Source organism: Clavelina lepadiformis, chromosome 1 (genome assembly GCF_947623445.1).
Source record: "Clavelina lepadiformis chromosome 1, kaClaLepa1.1, whole genome shotgun sequence".
NCBI lineage: Eukaryota > Metazoa > Chordata > Ascidiacea > Aplousobranchia > Clavelinidae > Clavelina > Clavelina lepadiformis.
This window is the reverse complement of record NC_135240.1, coordinates 19,105,785-19,126,892: the sequence shown is the minus strand read 5'-3', so window position 1 is coordinate 19,126,892 and position 21,108 is coordinate 19,105,785. Positions and strand designations below refer to the sequence as shown.

At 35.1% G+C, this 21,108-nt stretch overlaps 1 protein-coding gene across 4 annotated transcripts; it reads left to right on the top strand.

The window, feature by feature from the left end:
* The first annotated feature begins 2,012 nt into the window (after positions 1 to 2,012).
* LOC143458623 (paired amphipathic helix protein Sin3a-like) lies at positions 2,013 to 19,662 on the top strand. Of its 4 annotated transcripts, none has more exons than XM_076955447.1 (29): positions 2,013 to 2,268; positions 2,502 to 2,637; positions 2,801 to 2,896; positions 7,086 to 7,192; positions 8,532 to 8,637; positions 10,195 to 10,302; positions 10,439 to 10,601; positions 10,671 to 10,798; positions 10,872 to 11,009; positions 11,108 to 11,197; positions 11,300 to 11,476; positions 11,612 to 11,698; positions 14,018 to 14,136; positions 14,246 to 14,403; positions 14,553 to 14,767; positions 14,837 to 14,968; positions 15,100 to 15,206; positions 15,860 to 16,043; positions 16,198 to 16,327; positions 16,433 to 16,549; positions 17,048 to 17,139; positions 17,234 to 17,328; positions 17,464 to 17,555; positions 17,687 to 17,856; positions 18,284 to 18,472; positions 18,552 to 18,730; positions 18,799 to 18,970; positions 19,275 to 19,401; positions 19,479 to 19,662. In XM_076955447.1, exons 1-29 carry the CDS (start codon positions 2,015 to 2,017, stop codon positions 19,571 to 19,573), a joined length of 3,963 nt encoding a protein of 1,320 aa, XP_076811562.1. In that variant the 5' UTR covers positions 2,013 to 2,014; the 3' UTR covers positions 19,574 to 19,662. The 4 variants fall into 4 exon arrangements, with proteins under 4 accessions (XP_076811562.1, XP_076811554.1, XP_076811580.1 ...); XM_076955439.1 differs by having other exon boundaries at positions 17,222 to 17,328; XM_076955465.1 differs by having other exon boundaries at positions 14,246 to 14,385; positions 19,479 to 19,661.
* Positions 19,663 to 21,108: the final 1,446 nt, after the last annotated feature.

The window sequence follows — 21,108 nt, the reverse complement described above, 5'->3', positions numbered from 1 at the left end:
TTAGATTTGAAATCACTACCTACCGATTGTTCATTTTCTGTTTTGTGTTGTAATGTTTTTTACACTGACGTGCATATGTGTCTCTTTTTGACAAACGAACAGCCTTTTCATTTGAAATCAATCGGTTTATGAGTTCTACGCATCGCAATCGTAATCGGTTTATGAGTTCTGTTTTATACGATATCTATCGTTCTACGTTATTAAGATTTTTAAAACGTTTAATTTTCTGTGACTAATTTGCAATATTTTTGTTTAATAAGCCTAACAAAGCGCAACAACTATGTTTGATTTTCGTTTTATTTTCTTACCGTTTCGTTTTTTAACGTCTATATGGTGTTAGAAATTTGCTGGTTTTGATTTAAGTGAAATCCTTGGCATTGTTAAGCACTGGATGCATTTCCACTTTATATTATTTTCTGCTGCTTTGAATTCTTCCTCTGTCGTGTTTAGACAAGTTTTGTGATACCATCGGTTGCAGTGCATTATTCTAACCACACGCAACAAAAGAGTCAGATAATTCAACAGGTAAATTAAGTTAACATAACATAAGTTAAAGTAAGATAACTTAAGCTCTTCATTTTGGTGACAATCCCGACGTGATTCAATCCTTGTGGCCGTTACTGCCAGTTCTTCATTCTGATGAAAACACCCCACGTGTTTCAATGTGGCTGGTACTGCTAACTTTATTCTTGAAAACAAGTTGATTTAACAACAGCGACAGGAATGGCTCCAGCTCAGAGTAGTCCAGTTTCCGACGGAGATGACGAAGATGACAATGATGACGACGCCACACCCTCTTCTGCTACATGCAGGACTTCTTGTACTGGTTTCAAAATCATTGCACCGAAACGTTTCTCTGATTAGAAACACAACATGTTCTATTGTTTGCTGCCTACGTATTTCTTTGTGTTTACATCAGGCGCTCAGGTGAATTTTCATCTGGACTCACAGCAATTTCTATTATGCCAACGTTCGCATTCTCTTGGGTTATATAGCCTACATTTGATGACGACAAACATTGCCAAAAGCAAACACCATTCTACATACACAACTGCTCTGCTAACGTGTTTGCTCCAGATCTTCATTTCCAGAAGATTCCTGCAACAGTTTGCACATCACAGATTACGTTCTGGAAAACTCTTTACTTCTTTTTTGGGAGTTATCAAAAATCGGCCGAAACTTTCGACGCACACCCACCTTACAAACAAAAATGTTCATCTTAGAATGAAACCAAAGTTTCATCACATGGTCCACTCATTATGTATAACCCTGCTGTGTATTCCTCTCGCAATGCTGTCCATTATAAGTTCGTCTGTCCGACTTTAGCTTCTGGAACAGTAACCAACGACTTTCTGTTTCACACTACGGACACAATGACGTCTTTTCTTGGATCTCTTGCATCGTGCTCAGTCAAACGTGGATACTGCTTAACGGGCAATCGTTTTACTTCTTGCTTCGGCATATTGATCTAGCTGAACAGCAACGAACAGTGATTCGTCCGGTACAAAAATATTTTCTGCCGTTTAGAAAAAAAACAGCTTTTATTTGCCCATTTTACTTTTGTGAAGCTAGCGAACAGTGTTCGCCAGACACTGTTCGCTAGCTTGACTCAGATAAAAGGAATGGCGGCGGCAACTAGGAAAGAATATATTGTTACTTGTACGTTCGACCATCATTGTAAACACAGCACAGTTGCTGGACCCGTCAATCTCTATTTGCGGTTTAACATCACAAAATTTGTATCAGTCAACTGCAGTAGAATATCATAATTGTCATATTTATGAAATCAAAACAGGATATTGACTTTTTTCTAGATGATAGGCCTAGAGATAGATTTGCAAGGTCTAGTTTAAGTGCACAACCAGATGACGTCGCAATTTGAGCAGCTTGGGTCTACTATACAAACCATCCTGTGGTTGTGCACTTGTTTACTACACCCAAAAGTATATATGCTAGGCTACTGAGTAAATAATATATGTTATATATTTTCTTCAACCATAACACAAATAATTACATGTCCCATTTTTTAGCACTGCATTTTGCTGTTAATGTAGGAAAGATGTCTGACAAGGTGCAGGATGAAAGTAGACTAACTTCACAAAATATGCATTTGTATTCCACACATCAACCTGTAGTAAGTGGCAGTTCTTCTGTTGGACCCAGCCATTCATCATTTCCTGAAAGCTCTTTAGAAGTGTCATCATCAACTCCATCATCAGTTTCATTTACACCTCGACCTAAACCTCGATTTCCAGTTGCTCCATTAATGTATGTAGTTAATTAGTAATGCTTGTCAATATGGTGTTATCTTAAAGTTCTCAAAGTTACCTAGTTGATATTTAGAACAGGGACAATGTGTTTTGTTGTATGTGTGCTAACTGAAAGAATAGTTTGTTTATAAAACAAAACATATTCTAAATTTCAGACATTTTGCTAATGTAAGCTATATATTGCCTGTAAATTTAGTTCACTTAACGACATAAATTTCTCTATTGTGCCAGTGACCCATCAACTGCCCTGGCACCTTTATCTGCAGCAGCAGTCCAACAAACAACTACAAACACACATGCGTTTGCAAGCACATCCGTGGCAAGTGCAACTCAAGTTAGTCAACGACAAGCCACTGGTATCACGCAGGTAAATTTTCCAACCAATGATTACCAGTTATCACTTTATTTAATTATAAAAAGCATCTGGAAATCTAATATGATTTGGTGTACTGGTAGTGGTATATGTTGTTTTGTGTTAAGTTATATATATTGCTAGATATTTTTATTTGTAGTTATCATATTTTTAATAGGTTTTAGCAGCTGGTTTGATTAGTCATGGGCAAACAATGCAAGCTACTAGTCAAATGCAAGCTCAACAACAACAACAACAGTTTCAAAAGCTCAAGGTAAAATTAAAACAGGTTAAAGGATTTAACAACAGTAATTTGGATACATGATACATGTAATGTAAACTCAAGAAAAGTTTGTTGTTATTTAAAGGTTGTTACTTAGTTGAGATGGTTATCAAAAACTTAGCTGAGTGCTTATTGTAGTTGCAAACTTCAGTTTTTTATTTCAGTATAAAATGTAGCTCATACATCCAAGCCAGTTGTGACTCACAGTTACTGTAAGAAGTAAAAGCTTGTTAAATCAACTTTGGTCGATTTGAAGCTTCTGATAATTTGAAAGAACTTCACTAGATGCGGCAATTCTCGTATTAAAATGCGTGTAAACAATTACTGATAGCTGACAGCTATTAAACTCAAAATTTGGGTTGATTCATAGTGGTTTTATGGTCTCTGAGGCATGAATATTAATAATTGAAAATAAAGAAATTGGGCCAAGGCTATAACCAGGGTTGCCATCGGTCTCAACTCAAAAATAAGGACGACTGGGAAACGAAAGACGAATACCACCTTAAACAGTGCACAACAGGAGAAAGCAACCAATGTTCCTAAAAAAAAACAAGACACTGTCTGCATGTTCTTAATTTTGATATCTCTTTGGTACAAAATGGTATACCAAAGGTATCAAAATGCCCAAAATGCGAACCCTGCCCTAAAAATAAGATGAAAATAAGGACGCAAGTGAAAATAAGGACATTTCTTAGAAAAAAAGGACAACACATGGACCTTTAAAATAAAGACAAATCTTAAAAATAAGGACGGTATGGCAACCCTGGCTATAACCCTGTAAATTAAAAATCATAGATATAGTTGTGTATAGTGTAATAATACTGCTTAACATTTTATGACAAGTTAGTAGGCTAGGCTGAGAGAAATAGTCTTAGACAGCTACAACGGTAGGACATTTTTGGTTTAATACTGTGTCAATAGCATTGTCACAAGCTGTATTGTACAGTTTTTTAACTGAACCAATTTTTTAATCTTTATTAGCATAAAGTAACTACAAGAAAGATTCGCATTTGTACTTGCTAAAAGTGCATTTATTTGTTTATTGATACATCAAATTTCAATGGATATACAGTATGCCTCAAATTATTTAACCGACTTCAGGTAAATAAAACTAATGTAGTTGTCTTATAAGTGCAAAGTTAACTAACTTGGTGTAAATGATTGCCTGAAAGTTCTGTACAAAAATTTAAGATATTTTCCTATTGAACTTGAGTCATATACATGTAGTGTATGGGTAACTGGGTAACCTAAAAAAATTTGACACTTGGCATCCAGAACGATACACCATTGTGTTCATTAATATTTTCGTTTATTTATGCAAACATTATACCTTGTAATTTAGCATTATTTCTTCTTCTGACAACTTTATTTAATAAACCAGTGGTTCTCATCGGTGGGTCCCAGGATCCCTGTGGATCAGTGAGGCATTTTTAAGAGCCCATGTAAACAGAATTTCCTGTAAGCTGCACGGTGCATTTTTCCAGGGGGTATTTGTGCCAGGACATATGATTTTCACGCAGTTGTATTTCATTGCAAAGCAATCTGGCAATGTAATTTTCTTTTATGAAAAGAAAATTTTAATTGAACATGTCACAATGACCTAAAAATTTGCGATGAATTAATTATTGATGATGCAGTAATTCACTTAAAACAGTACTAAAACTGTTTTTAATTGTTTCATTGGTTTGTTCAGTTGATTATACAACATCACAGCTTACAGCATCTTTTTTGTCACCAGGATGTAATTGACGGGAGCTTGTGTTGGCTGTCATTTCCTTGATTTTGTGATAATTTGTAGTTTTGAAAATAAATTTCGTTTATATTTGAAAGCTTCTGTGGGTATGTGAATGTTGTGCTAATAACAAAAGGGCACTTCCATACAAAACTGTTGAGAACCATTGTAATAGATCATGCTACACTGTGTTGATTAATTCAATTTGTTTGCGATGGTTGTTTGGTATGCATCTTTCATGACTATACTGTACTTTATTTTTATCTTCTTGGCTATTGAAGTATGACTGAGTACATTGTGTGATTGTTCACTAAATGTGCGAACTAATCAAATACACAACTCCACGAATTATATATTGGGTTTGCTTTATGGTTGGTTCTCAAGCTTTGTTGCTTTCATTGACTCGGTGGAATAATGCTTAGGGCTGAATTTTTGTCAGTGGGGTTTTGAGTTCGGTTTTTAAAGTGAGGGCAAGTCCAAAAACAAAATGATCTTTAATCAAAGAGTAGTTGTCAGTAAACATACTGGTAAAAGGATTTTTAATATGTATTTGTTAAGCAATTTTGCCAAAATTGTATCGCAAATTTGGCCTCCTATTATGGCAAAATGAGCAGTCTCTATGATGTCACAATATAAAAACTTTATGACTTATGACTGGGATTTGTACTGAAATGATAGGTTAGCTATTCTGTTTTGGTTGGAATGCGTCTCCATAGGGAGGTAAATAGTAGCAGGTATTTTTTATTTTCAGCATAGAAATGTCACTAGTGGCAGTACATAAAATGGTAAAGCATTTTTGTTTTTATCGCGCTTACCGGACCAGTTTATAGTCAACAGCCAAGACTGAACTCTACTGTAGGTTAGCATGTACATTAACCAATACAAATAAGCTACATCATTCTATTCATCAACATTTTATTCATACTTGATCCCAATACCTGAATCATCCCTTTTCTTTCTGTTATTGTGCTGTAATACGACCCGTCATCCTTGTCGTAATTAAGCGATGACTTTGTGTTTTTTGCCAATTATAAATGGCAATAACTGTTTAACTGCTACATATTTGTACAAAACTTTCCATCAGTACATTTACTGAAATCAACGCTTTGATTTAAGGCCAACTTGCTTTAGGACTTGCCTAGGGATGGGCCGAGTCGATGAGTCCAAGTATTGGTATGTTGATGATGTCACGCATGTCGCTCTTTGCGTGTAGGTAGACATCAATAATTTTTTTAAGTAACAAAACCGTTTAAATAGTAATCTAACGAGATCGCCGTTTCATCATTCAAGCGTCTTTAAAAACATACAAGATTAGTCCGTTCATTTCAATACGCTACGTTCTTTCAATGATGTAACGTTCACACTCGTGGTTGCTGGATATTTTCCTGTGCAATTTGACAATGCATTGATGTTCGCTTTTGTAAAAACAGAAAAACTATCGTCGTTGGTTTCGCAGGGTAAGAGCAGGACCATGTATTAAGTAATTAGTTTACAGTCGATGCAATGAATTCAGCAAGTGGCACGATACAGCAATTTATCAAATGCAGGATTTTGACAAAATATTCCTGCAAACAAACTGTTTGTATGAAAGCATTTCCGGTAAATTGCTCAATAAAAGATTTGTTTTTTTCTCTCTGGAATGCATGCAGTTGGTGGTAAAGATTGTTACAATTTTTATTTATTACATAACAATACATAGATTTGCACCGCAAGATTTTCTTTCCGTTGTTAAAGTTAGGCAGTTAGGAGAATGTTTTTGCAAAAAGTTGATTCTAATTATTTAGGGTTTGATTGAAGTTAGATTTAGACTGGAAGGAAGATTTCGTTCAGTTAGGTTAACAAGAAACAGTGAGAAATAGCTTGGACCACACCATTCTTTATCGATAAATAGTGGAAGCGAAAAACACTGGCTGTTCTTTTGTGGTAGATTAAACTCGATTTTATGCAGCTAGAGCTACGTAGTAAATAGAGTTTATGATAATTTTGCCTTGAACTTAAGAAATGCGGTACATTAAGAAAAAATTAACTTTTTATGTTTTGACTATACATCACATTTGAAACGCGTCGGGGCGGCAATAGTGCAGGGCTTTGTGCGAATACAGTGAACGAAAGACATGCATAGCTTGTATAACAGTTCTAATCTTTTGTGTTCATGGTTTGTTGATGTCTTAGGAACAATAAAAACATGCGCCATTTGATGCTTAAGTTAATAGAACAGAAAACAGTAACCTTGGTGCCTTTAGCATATTATGACAGACATAATTTAATGATGATGTCATGATCGAATACTGAAACTCATTGAGTCCAAGAAGTTTAGTTTTATTCCATCCTTAGACTTGCCTCTCACTATATGTAACCATATTTGTGATTTTACTGCAATTTTGAATCACCTATATTCACCAATGTTTTGCGTAAAATTATTCACATGTTTTATTTCTTTGTCTTTAGGTTGAAGATGCATTGTCATACTTGGATCAAGTGAAATATCAGTTTGGAAATCAACCGCAGGTGTATAATGATTTTCTAGACATCATGAAAGAATTTAAATCTCAAAGGTAAATATTTCATTTTGATATTGATAGTAATAACATGGCAATTTTTACGTGGGTAGTGACAAGTTGTCAACTGACAACACATGCACCAAAAGGTGTCAACTAACTTTTGAGGTCATGCCAAAAACAATTAACCAATGAATAAACAATCTCATACAAACAATGGTTAAAAATATAGTTAAACATTTTTCATGACGTATGTTTCATTTGGTTGAATTTCCCCTGGATACATGTTGCTCATGCATTTGTTATACACATTGGAATGGAATTAGAAATGTTGCATACATTTTTACTTGATATGGATGAAAATAGCATGCAGGTTAAAAAAATTCGAAATTTTATCAGTTTGTACCAACTTTTTAGTTTCCACTTCATTGTACAATCATTGGCATTGGACAAAGATTTGTAGGTGTTATTTATGTGGAAGCGCATGTGTTGCATGTCTGTTTGCTGAAGGAAGTTTAAAAATTAAATTAAAAATTACTTGCTCTAGTTAAGTTCAACTTGCAATAAATTTGATTTGGTTCGTAACCTTAGTTAATTTTTTAGTGAAATTATTTGTGTTGCAACTAAAGCATGACAGAAGTAAGATGTGTATCAGACAGGTAACATCAGTTTTACATGCTTGTATGGGTAACAATTAGTAATAATTAAATGGAACAAAGAAATTCTTTGATGGAATGCTAGTGCTAAGCACCAAGTTGCATATAATATCGTGTAGACCAGGGCTTCCCAAACTTTTTTGCTCGCGACCCCTTTCAAACTTCTGAAGTTTTCCACGACCTTTCACGTTTAAATTGATTAAATTAGCAGTGCGAAACATACATTAGTCATTTGTGAAATTTATTGAGATGCAAAGAGTAAAGACTGAATTCAAGCAACCAGTACTCAAAGTCTACTTACTACTTTACACATATATAGGCTACTGGAAACAAAAAAGCACACACATTTATTCAGTGTGATTGATGCGACTGCTTTCTGCTACAAAGCAAGTCCAGCCGTGGCTCAATATCTGTTAATGCTGGTCTCAAGGCGGTTTCAATGTTGATTAGGCTGGAACGATATTTTGTTTCGATTGTATTTTGTACTTCGTGTAAAATTGGTATACGCTCTGCGACCCCTGAAGTTCGTTACGTGACCCCTTGCGGGGTCGCGACCCCCAGTTTGGGAAGCCCTGGTGTAGACTGTAGACAATAAGTACATGAATACTATCACCTTGTATTCACAGGGATTGCATTATGCTCAGCTTCCATTTATTTAAATTATTTTTATTTGCTAGGCCTAATGTTTACAAATATTATGCCTACCATTTTTGAAGTTGATAGAGATGTTTTATTTTTAGCATTGACACACCAGGTGTAATTGCAAGGGTCTCCCATCTGTTTAATGGGCATCCTGACCTAATTGTTGGCTTCAACACATTTCTTCCACCTGGTTATAAAATAGAGGTAAATTTTTTATAGATTTATAAGTTTTTCTTGTGGAGTAGTTTTTTACTTCTGTTTGCATAGTAGATATTGATATCTATTTCTTTGCAGTCCTACTCAACCTATTCAGCCTAAACTTCAGTTACAAACTGGAAAAACTTTTAATGGTGGTATCTAGAGATACCAAAATTATAGAAACCATTACTGGACAGAGTTTACCATCTTTGGATTTTTATTTTACTGCCCCCAATCAGTGAAAAAACTGTCTCAGGCCATTTCAAGTTACCTGTTTGGTTTTGACAGAAAATGTTAAAAAGCAGTCATGCAACAGCAGTACAAGATAGCAGTACAACTCTTAATAATTGCTCAATAGATTGAATATATAGCAGCGATTAAAATATTTGTAATAAGCAGAATATTCTTTTTTTCGCTTACTTGTTGTGTTATCTACAGCAATATATAAACAAATAGGTGTGAATGAACCCATAAACCAATGGCACAGCACATGGGTTGGTAATCAGCTGAAATAAATGCAATGGCTAACTGTGTTGGCTATGGCTAACCGTACATAACAACTGTGTTTATATGAGAAAATTGGAATTTTACAAAGTTTCTCCTTATTACAAGCTGTATTTCTTGTAAAGCCACTTTGTTTTGTTTGTGAGAGAGTTTGCGTTTACTTTCTAATTTCATTTTTGTGTCACAAATACTGGGCATTATTAAGGATTCTTAAAGGATGGAAAGGTTTCTTTTGGATTGGAATTGCACCAAAATACTAAAATTTCATTTTTTCAAAAACTTTTATTTAAAAATGGAAAAAGCACTTCCACTAACAAAATTCAATCCGGGAAACATTTGCTTAGTATTGGCACAGTCCTATTGCATTGCAAACAATCACTAAATTATATCGGCATCCTAAATATTTGTAATGTGTTAAAATGGATGTTAGACAGTAAAGGTTAAGAATCACTGGGCTAACCTTTTAAAACAAAGTAAGCTTCTGCCACAGGGGGAATAAGGTTGGAAGATAGAACAAGTTTTCTTGATCTAAGATTCTAGGCGGAATTCAGGTATACGATCGAATTGCATCATACATTCTTATGGCCTCACCTTGCATCTCTAAAAATTCAACCCTTGAGGTATTGTAGAGAGTGTCTTGCTACCAGGATTAGTGATAGTATAATATGTAAGTAGCGTTGTAATGACTTGAGTCGTTAAACGACTCTCACATTTTTCCATTACTTGACTCAAGTTACGTTATGAAAGTTGTAACAGCAAAAAAATAGAGCTTTAAGACTTTAGGTAGTAAAAACAAATAGTTTTGTAAAAAATTTCACTTTGGTGGAAAAGTATCAACGAGGCTATTTGGAGAATGCCATAATTTTATGAAACCTAATGTAATGCAACAGATAGAGTGATACCACAAATTTTTAAAGTTAAAAAAGTTGACTTTACTCAAAAACGAAATGACTTGGTTGCAACCTAGCAACCTTTGATTTATTGCTAATTACTGCATCTATGATGAATATTTTGCACATTAAATGATTCTACAAATTCATTGTTAAAACATTTATGTAGGTGTCTGCGAATGATCAAGTGAGTGTTACTGGTCCTAACATGATTTCGCAAACTATTCTCCCACTTGGCACATTGTTGGATCAAGGACAGCAATCAACTACAATTCAAGTATTATATATTTCAAACTTCTTTTCAATTTTTTGATTTTTTAATTGAGATTGCAAAGTTGTTTTATATTTTTTCCACATGCTATGCCAAGGTTTATCATGTTTTGAAAGTTAGTTAAGAAATTGTCTTAACTTAGGTTCATACTCCTCATGGAAAGTTCGCAACCACATTGCCTCAACTTCCTATCCATCGCTCATCACCGGGTCCCGATCCACAAAGTGTCGCTCAAAGTATTCCTTCTACAGTATTTTCTGCAACTCAACCCTCTGGAAATATCCTTATGACTTCAACATCACATGGTAAATGATGTTTGAATGTAGATTTGTTTCTTCTTGTATTTTTTGTTAAAATGTTGAATATATGTTTAGGTCCCAATACTAACACGGCAGTGAGTTCCCACATCGCTGGAAGTTTGCTTTCCCAGCCACAATCAACGGGGTCTGGAGGACAACCTGTTGAATTTAATCATGCCATCAACTATGTCAATAAAATAAAAGTAATAGTTTTTCGTTCCAGTTTTGTGTGGAAATTAAGTCCAATCATCTAAGTTTTGTTTGTTCATATTTTAGAACCGTTTTCAAGGTCAACCAGATATTTACAAGGCATTTCTAGAAATCTTACACAAATATCAGAAAGAACAGAGAAATGTGAAGGATTCAAATGGCGCATACACCCCCTCTTTGTCTGAATCTGAGGTTTATGCACAGGTACAATCAGTAGAAGATTAGTGCTCAGAATGTTCATAGTGGAAGTTTTTGTGCTCGAATTGATGATTTGGTTTTCATCATTTGTTTTTGTATTATAGGTTGCAAGACTTTTCCAAAATGATGAAGATTTGTTGCGTGAATTTGGACAGTTTCTTCCTGATGCTGGTGGAGCAGTTGGAGCCAGCATGGTATGTTAACTTCCTCTTTGAAGATACCATGCGGGTGTGGTTGTGCCTATTAACTTTGTATATGTTGTTGTTGTATGGCTTGTATTACTTTGCATTTTGTAGAACGTTGGTCACACATCATCGTCACCGTCATCATCAGTCAAAACTGATAGTGTTGTAAATGATCACAGTTCAACAACTAAAAAGACCTTATCTCATCAATCTGCAAAACCCCACAGATCAAGCTCACACCAATCAATAAAAAGGGCAGGACAAACTCCACATTTGTCAGCCAGTAAGGTGAGCTAATGTTCGAAAGTTGACAATATTGCTTTTTGTGACTGTTAACACTTGGATATGGGATATATAATATGTTTAATTTTGAAACTACAAACAATAAATAAAACTTATGAATCTATGATGATATCATTTTAGAGGGTAAAGAGCTGTTCCTTAAAAGATGTGAGTTTGATGGAAGCTTCTAAGCATGGAACACTTGGTGAATTTGCTTTCTTTGACAAGGTTAGTTGTACAGAATTCGAACATAGCTGTCAACTTATCTGTTTTAAACAAACCTGGTTATTTCTTTTAGGTTATAGTTTGCCACTACCATTTATAAAACAATATTTAATTGTATTGTTAGACCTAGTGAGTAGCTACAGTATTTGTGGAAATTACTGTTGCATTAACACTAGAAAGACTGAAATTTTGATTTACCTATAACGACGTAGGGTGTCATTTTGACACTCATGTACTTTGGAGTCCAATAGTCTGTTTTGTTTACAATTTTATTTAACATAACAACACAAACAAATCAAAAAGCACTAAACAAGTGACATATAATGCCAAAATGTGCGAGTATACGTTATCTGCAGCCTTTGCACACACGCTTTATACTGGCAGTGCATTTTCCACATGAGAGTTTTCACATTTGTGGCATCTGCCAACAGATCAGTTCTTTTTGCTGTGGTCTCTGACTTGGCAGTTTCGTGTTGGTGGTTGTTGATCTCCACTAGCTGCTGCTTATTCTGTAGAGCGAGGCATTGAGGAACATTTTACAAAGAGCATCACAAGTTCTTCCGCCAAGTTTTGCAGAAATATCTATATTGGAAGTTTTATATGATTGATTTCCTTACAATACCCAGAGAAAGAAAAGACCCAAAGAAAAACTACACAAGTTGGCCAAACTACCTCGTCTGCAGATGCAGTGAACAAAAACTGCACTATTCACTACAAATTCCATCTATACCTCGTTTGCAGCCGAATGCATACTACGTGAGAAATTCACTGCAATTGCGGATTTTGCGCCACGAAGACGTACAGTAAGCCTACACTTCATGTACGCAACAAAAGCGGCCGTGGGAAGCAAGAATGTGGAGAAAATTGATCTTTGATGATGAAACAATGCATGTATCACAGACGAGGAATTTTAGATTATTATATCACAAAAATATTTGAGATTCATTGCTTTGGTGAGACCTGTTTGTGCATCGTACAATAAGGTGTCAAAATGACACCTTTTGTCGTTTTAGGTAAACAACACAGATTAGGACACTTTTTGTACTCTAAACAAAAAATGGTTACAGCCCTGCATTAAGCTCATTAAAGCATTAAAAGTCACAAAAAAGTGGTTCTACAGTAAACGACTTTGGGTTAGTACAACTTTATTTTTTAAAAGGTAACAAAATGACACCTTCCGTCGTTTTAGTGTTAAGCACTGAGAAGACTATGCAATTGTTAAATTTTTTTATTTTATTGTAACCGCGGAAAGCATGTCATAACATACAAACAATAATGATAATTTCCCATAGTACCATGCAGCTGTCCTTACTGAGTTATTTTTGAATTGGTTGTATTAATATTATTATCGATATAACCATGTCAAATTATCAACTTTCTCTCATCCTGTTATGCTTCATCACCAGGATATATGTGATCAGTAATCAGATTTACATGCTACATGTTTTGTAATTAGATGTAGCACCCTAGCACAGGGGTATCAAACTCAATCGCACCAAGGGCCAAAACTCAAGACTTATTTAACGCTGCGGGCCGTAAGGATAAAACTTGATTGAACGTTTCGTGACACAAAACATGAATTGGAACAGGCAGTAAAACAACACCAAATTTTTGATCTTTTTGACGATTTTTGACTGGGCTATTTTTGGTTATTCTTGTCTTACATCATTATGTTTCATTCACCTCCTTTCAAAAGCTTTAAAGAATTAACAAACAATAAAGAAAAAAGCAGCCCAGATTACAAGCGTTAGAGTAAATCGATTTATTCTATCGTATGGTGGGGCAACTGCTGTGCTGCTATATTGTGCGATTTGTTATAATCTTGTTTCTTGCTTGAAAAAAGTAAGTTATACTGTACAATGATCTCGTGGGCGGGAAATAGTTCAATGTATGAAATAACATTGCGGGCCAAGTTTTATTGTAAAGCGGGCCAGGAGTTTGACATGGTATGCTCTAGCACAGGGGTGGCCAACCAGTCAGACACTAAGAGCCTCACTTTTTACTGTGTTAACCGCAAAGAGCCACATCATACACATTGGCACACATGAATATCACCGCGTCTCTTCCTCACTCACATACACACCTTTGTTCAACTACGTTTATTGTAAATGTGAACAACATGAAAACCACCAACATGAAAATTACAGAAATTTACCAGTCATTTATGCTGTACAAGCTAAAAAACACAAATACAAATATACAATATGAACGATAGAGCATGCGGCGAGCCGTGGGTTGGCCAGGCCTGCTCTAGCACATGTGTAGTATATTAAGAGTAGCTAGACTTAACTTTAGGATGTTTTCTTTTTTTACTTGCATCAGGTGCGTCGAGCATTGCAAAGTCAAGATGCGTACGATAATTTTCTTCGATGTCTTCTGCTTTACAACAATGAAGTAGTTGGAAAAGCAGAACTTGTTCAGCTTGTTCAGCCATTTCTCATGTAATTTATTTCTGTTATCTGTTGCAAAAGTTCACTAAAGTACCTTTGCCTTATCTAGTATTTTACTTGTGATTGAACTTATTGGCTGAAAGCATTCTTATATTTCCAGGAAATTTTCTGAATTGTTCATGTGGTTTAAACAATTTTTGGGCTATAAGGACGGTGCTTTAGCTGAGATTGAAAATGAAATTATTACCCCCCAGCAACAACCACTGAAGGAGAAGCATGAAGGCATGGCAATGGAAATTGGTGGGAAATATGCAATTAGTATGGCGCTAAACAGTACATAATAGCATATGTTCTTAACAAGTAAAATGTGAATAAATTGATAATTGTTATTATCGTTTATCAATCACAAAAATTGCAATTGGTTTGCATAAGTTAGTTTTTATTACTTTGAATAATTTTTATTTTAGATTACACCACGCTAAAACGATTAGGGTCAAGTTATAGAGCTCTTCCACCAACCTTTCAACAGCCAAAGTGCACTGGGAGGGATGGATTGTGTCAGGAGGTTTTGAATGATACCTGGGTTTCATTCCCTTCTTGGAGTGAGGACTCACAGTTTGTGACTTCGAAAAAAACACCATTTGAAGAACATATTTATAGATGTGAGGATGAGAGATTTGAAGTAAGTGTTGCTTCATTGCAAGATAGTTTTTGTTAACAAAATTAATTTTTAAGCTGTGTTTTACTACAGTTGGATGTTGTTATTGAAACCAATCTTGGCACCATCCGAGCACTTGAAGGAATCAACAAAAAGCTTTCCAGGATGTCTGACGAAGACAAAGCCAAATTTCGACTTGACAATTATCTTGGTGGTACTTCAGAGGTAGTTCCTTATTCCTGCATAATGTTGTAATGGTCTTAAACTTGTTGTAATAGCGTTTTGATTTTTTTTGCAAAAAGGCTAAAATATTGTTTTGTCTATAATCACTAATCAAGCTTTTGCAATATTTGTAGGTAACACAGCGTAAAGCAATACATCGCATTTATGGAGATAAAGCCCCTGACATCATTGATGGGTTGAAAAAGAACCCTGCAGTTGCAGTTCCACTTGTTTTAAAAAGGTGGCTGATCTGTATGACGTATTTTTTTTATAAATGCAAGTTTGTAATTATTTTTCACAAATATTTTAACTACTAATTTTATAAATCGTCTTTAATGTTAACATTGTAATGGAGCAGTGTTAAGTAATACAGTAGGCACTGCTTGATAAATCCACTTTGATCCCTGCCGATTTCTGATTTCAGAAGAAATCAGGTGCATGTAGTCCAGCAGCAAACTACGAACCTCGAAGGTAGTAATGCATCTATCATTTATTCAACATAAAACAATATAGCAATGTGGTTTATTTAGGTGGAAATCTGTTTTAAGATGAAATCTGTTTCGGTTTTTACAGCATTAATTAAACCCATGTCTTTATCATACCATGACAATGGTGGTACGTTTGAAAACAGTAATTTTAAGTCGGACTAAGTCTGTGTTTAGTTACTAATACAGTGCACATAGAGGCGGAGTATGGACTTATGAACTGGGGATTTTATAATGTATTTTAAATGGGAAAATTCCATTCCAGGCGTATTGGACTTACAGACGGATGGATTTATTATTCGCGGGTTTATTAAGCGGTTTCTACTGTATCAGTTTTATTAAAATCAGACAAAGTATATAATATGTATACCAGTTGTCCAGCATTTCTTATGTATTCACACCAATGCAGGTTGAAGATGAAAGATGATGAGTGGAGAGATGCTCAGCATCAGTTCAACAAAGTTTGGAGGAATCAGAATGAAAAATATTATTTGAAGTCGCTTGATCATCAAGGAATTAGTTTTAAAGCAAACGACACTCGCTTTTTGCGTTCTAAAAGCCTTATCAATGAAATAGAGACATTGTATGATGAGGTACAAGAATGATTTATGTTTCATGACGTTTGGTACTGAAGTGATTGCCATTATAACAATCACATCTAAACAAATACTAATGTACTTGGATTGCACAGTGCATTGTGATTTAATCTGGTACTTAACCAACCCCTGCTTTGTGTTATCTCAACAGAGACAAGAAGCTATTGAAAACGGATCTAGTGTGGTTAGCACAGGTCCCCAAATATCTCACACATATGAAGATAAAAGTGTTATGGATGATGCAGCTTCACTTATTATACATCATGTAAAAAGACAAAGTGGTAGGTGTTATAAATTTACAACAATATCTGTTAATTATAAATGTGACTCACTGACTTCTCTGAAAACCTATGAATGGGTTCATCAACCATCTTGAATACATTTAGCCATTCACAAGGATGATAAGCAAAAAGTGCGACAGATGATGTACCAGGTTTTGCCTGATCTTTACTTTGCTCCACGAGGGAACCAGCCTAGTGATGACGACGATGAGGATGATGATGGTATGATGAATGAATTTATTTTACAGTGTAACACTCTCTAGTCCAATAAAGGCTTTAATTCATTCTGTAAAATGGCTTTACGAACTGAAAGAAGTTATATAGAAACATTATATGTACAATTTTTGTACATTGTACAATGTATCGTAACTATACCATGCAAGGTATATTTTTGTGGTTGCCACTGCATATCATTAATCTGGAACAAACCATAGTCATCATGGCAGCAAATATCCGAATGTGGTAATTGTGGTAAGAAAATATGTATGTATAATGTGATGTAGAGGTGTAGGCCTATTACTCGCCAGTGATGTGAACAAACAATTTCTTCTGGGACACATTCCACAGTGCTATTCATAAAACTTATAACAGCCTGGTGAAGTGGTGCTGTACATGGTCCTTTAATTAAAAATCAGTGTGAAAGTTTTGATTTATACCCTAAAAACATTTTCGGCTGTGCCCTTCATACAAATTTAATAATTTTGTTTGTCTTCTGCTTAGATGAAAGCGATAGTGAAAATCATAAGGAGAAGACAAACAACAAAAAAATTCACCACAAAGTGTTGGGCGGATATTCAACAGATGATAACTTGGTACGTTGTTTGTTTAAGATTTGTTGTTTGCGAAGGTTTCTAATAATTTGTTTCTACTTTAGTCATACCATAATCAATTAAGCATGTTTTGCAGGATGGTCATTATCACCTTTTCTTTGGAAACAATAATTTCTACCTTTTTTTTCGACTTCATCACATTCTGTGCGAGAGATTGCTAAACATCTACAGGTTACTTGTTGTTTAGTTTCCATAAAAACACTTCCATTAACTGTTAAATATTCAATTCCAACAATTCAATATTTAATCTAGGTAAGATTGAGGAAAACCTGCCATGAAAAACAAATGATTTTGTTTTATTTGTAGACGTGCTGAGATTCTTGCTGAGGAAGATATAAAAGAAAAGAAAGACAAAAAAGGGGAAACTGTAGCAAAAATGCTAAGACTACGTCAAATTAGTAAGTTTTTATCACCTATTTACTTACACATATTTTCATTGTGGTTTGATACCATTATCTAAACTCTAAAGTATTACATATTTAAAAATTAAAGGTGTGATAAAAATCATTACCAATGATATTATTTCTAGATGATGTTGAAGTTGAAGATTATTATCCCGCATTTCTTGATATGGTTCGGAACTTGCTTGATGGAAATGTTGATTGTGCCCAGTACGAAGATACTTTGCGTGAAATGTTCACTATTCATGCCTACACCACTTTCACAATGGATCGTCTTGTGTTAAATATTGTTCGACAAGTATGTTGTTGGTTTGTGTTGATAATTTATTATTTGTTTTGCCTCTGCTAGGAACTACTACGTTGTCGTGGCAGAGAGGCTTTAGTACTTCTGACTTTCCAAACTATGTTCGTGGAAACTTTGTTTTTGAAAGTAGTCAGATAAAAAGTGATGTAGTGCAGCCTAGTTTAAAAATAAACGTGTTCAAGATTTTAGACTGGGCGGGGACTCTTTCAAAAGCAAGTGATATTCTAATTATTAGTCTGTTCATAATCAGAAACCCACCAAAGCTCTTACTACACACTTGGGTCGGCGCAGTGAACTTGTACTCAGGGTTTTAGATAAATAGTGAGAGAGAATTTGATTGCTTGATTTTTGCAAGTATTAATCAGTAAAGGAAATGACCTATATAAACAACGTAGTTTAATATGAGTATTGCATTTCACAGCTCCAGCACATTGTACAAGATGACACATGCGTGCAGTTGCTTGAACTGTATCAAAATGAAGAACAAAATCTCTCCACCGGCGGTGCTATTGTTTCACAGGCACGAAGGCTGAACATGGAGTCCTCTTACCAACGCAAAGCTGAACACCTGACCACAGAAGAAAACTGTTTCAAAATCACTATCTGCCAGGTAGCAAAACATTTTGGCTTGAACCAGTGTTCTTCGAAATAACTTTTTTGTGTTGGCAATTGATCCATTCTATTTTCAGAAGCAAAATCATCTTCATGTTAGCTTGGAATTGCTTGACACAGACGAAGAACATGGTATTGATGTGGTCGAAGTCGCCAAATGGAGTGAATACCTTGAGCATTATGTTAGTTCTGATGAAGTTCAAATAACGCCACAAATGAAAGAAAGATTGTCAGAAAAGCCCGTTTTCCTTCAACGGCAAGTAGCATAACTGTCTAACGGAAAAATTGGTGGCAGATTGTTATAATTAATTTATTTGTCGTTAGAAACGCCAATCATCTTCGGCAAGTCGCCAAGAATTCGGACGAAGATTACCAAAACTTACTTATTCAAAGTACTCTGGAATGCAAAGTTCAAACGGGTTCATATAAAATGGCATTTGTTCCCGGTACTGAAGACATCTTTTATCGACCAACTTGCTTTAACGCAGCTCGCAATGTGGGTGTTGCTGCGTTGATTTTGAAGAACTTGTTAAATTTCCTACTCGTTACGTAAAAAAGCTGTCACTGTTTCACCGTAAACAGTCGTAGGTTCAAAGCTGTTTCGCACAGTTTCTTATTAACCTAATTAATATGTTATGACATAATGTTCTAAACCTATTCTAAATCTTTAACAACAGAATGCGTGGCCGACTTACCGTAAAATAATCTATATTAATAGTAATAAAGATCTTGTGGGAAAGAGGTATCCGTGTTTACAATATAATATACAGTATTTAATAACAACCGATTTATCGTTTTAGGCCCAGAATCGGGTATCTAAGAAATGCAATGAAAAGTTCACCTCTTGGCAGACCAAATGGGAGCAAGAAAACGTATCCCGTGATATGGCTCGACAGACCAGTAATTGGCTTGTTGGAAAGATACCAGGTAAGGTTTTACTATAACTTGAAGCGACAGGAAGTTTATTAATGAAAATGGATATCATGTAACACTTGCCGTTATAGGGCTTTTTCCACATAATACCGTTGTCAACACTAAGAAGACCGGCATCTTTTCGAGAAACTTCTACAGAGTACACTTAACTGAGGCCAATGATTAGTCTTTATATCAATCATGCTTTTGTTAAATTGCAGTGACTTACTTGTAAATAAAAAGATTGTTGCGAGACAAAACAATTTGTTTGTACTGTATCGGTATTGAAGTGAGTTATCACAATTCAAACTCTAATTCTATTTTTAAAATTGTCCGGTTTGAATTGTCTCGATACCATAAAAGTGCATGTCTATAAATTGGCCTTTTTGAATTATGAGGAAGCCAGATGTTTTTGCTACTAACCTGTAAATATCCGATCAGTTTACGACGTATAGTTTTCAAGTAATTAACAATTGAAAATGTGTGTGCAGTGTCGGCCACACCTAGTTAAAATAGTAATGTCTCGCACCCGGTTTGGATAAGGTTAACGATCTCAAGCTTCATATTGCTCTACTCTCCTTAGCCCTCATCTGGTGGGGGAGTGGTGAAATTAAGCGTTGCAGTTGCTGATAGGGAGTTATTCACTGTTTGATCGCGTTGTAAAAGCAAAATACGGTTTTCCACGTTCTCCAAATTAGATGTTCAAAGGAAATGATATTAATAGTATTAAATGAAAATGGTATTAAATGGTGAAGTGAGAATGGCTATACCATCTAAGCATTTAAATTTTGTTGATATCACTAATCGTGTTGTAGCCTACAAATGAATTGTAAAGGTATTTTCTGAATATTTTTGTGACACATTTATTTCAGCAGATTGGCGTAAAAATGCCATTCAGAAAAACGTCAAAATTTCAGAGAGTCTGTCAAATGGTTTTAAACCATAGGTCTTTTTACGTTTGCAGTCTTTTTCGTTTATTGCATTTCCTTGTTTGCAACTACTTCAGCAACAACCAACACAGAAAATCGTATAAAATTAATGGACGGGTTTACAGCGTATGAAAATCGTTGTATACGGCCTTATAAGTTGTACACCAAACTATAACTATATATCACTGTACTTAGTAAAGTATGCCATAATCTAACTGCAGACGCAATTATTTAAGATTTTCTCAAAAGGAAGACGAAAAAAGCAGAGAAATTATTTTTCGCACCTTTCGATCTATTGAAAGGTATTTATGGTATGGGCAAAGTGGATTATTAAGTTAGAAGTCTTTAAATGAAAAAAAAATAGCAAACAATAAAGAATAACATCAAAAATTAGTGAAATAGGATGAAGTTCACTCTATGACAAAAAAATCAGATGCTTTGCTTAAATTAGTGAAGTGTAATGATTAATTAGCGTTAGGTGGCTCGTTTTACCTATCTTCTCCTATACAGTTTCACTTGTTAACGCCATATTACAGTGATGGTTATCGGTATTTAAATATTTTCACGCTGGCGCTGTTATTTTAAGTAAAAGCTAGTTGCGTTGTTCTTTATCGATTGAGTAATAACAGCAACTGGCTGGTCTAGATGGACTTAAAAATGTGTTGGATTTCATAAAGCTAAACTTGGTACATATGCGATTAACTTTTAATTTTATTGATGAAAGAAACTTAGCCAATGCTGGGCCGTAGGGCACTCCATGTAAATCTGGCGCTGATTAGTATAGCGTTCAACC

Bases quoted from the DNA above. Each gene is read 5' to 3' on its own strand.
- LOC143458623 (XM_076955439.1), top strand. From the start codon at position 2,015: ATGTCCCATTTTTTAGCACTGCATTTTGCTGTTAATGTAGGAAAGATG. The intron at 7,193-8,531 runs GTAAATATTTCA...TTTTATTTTTAG, and splicing joins AAAGAATTTAAATCTCAAAG to CATTGACACACCAGGTGTAA. The intron at 8,638-10,194 runs GTAAATTTTTTA...ACATTTATGTAG, and splicing joins CACCTGGTTATAAAATAGAG to GTGTCTGCGAATGATCAAGT.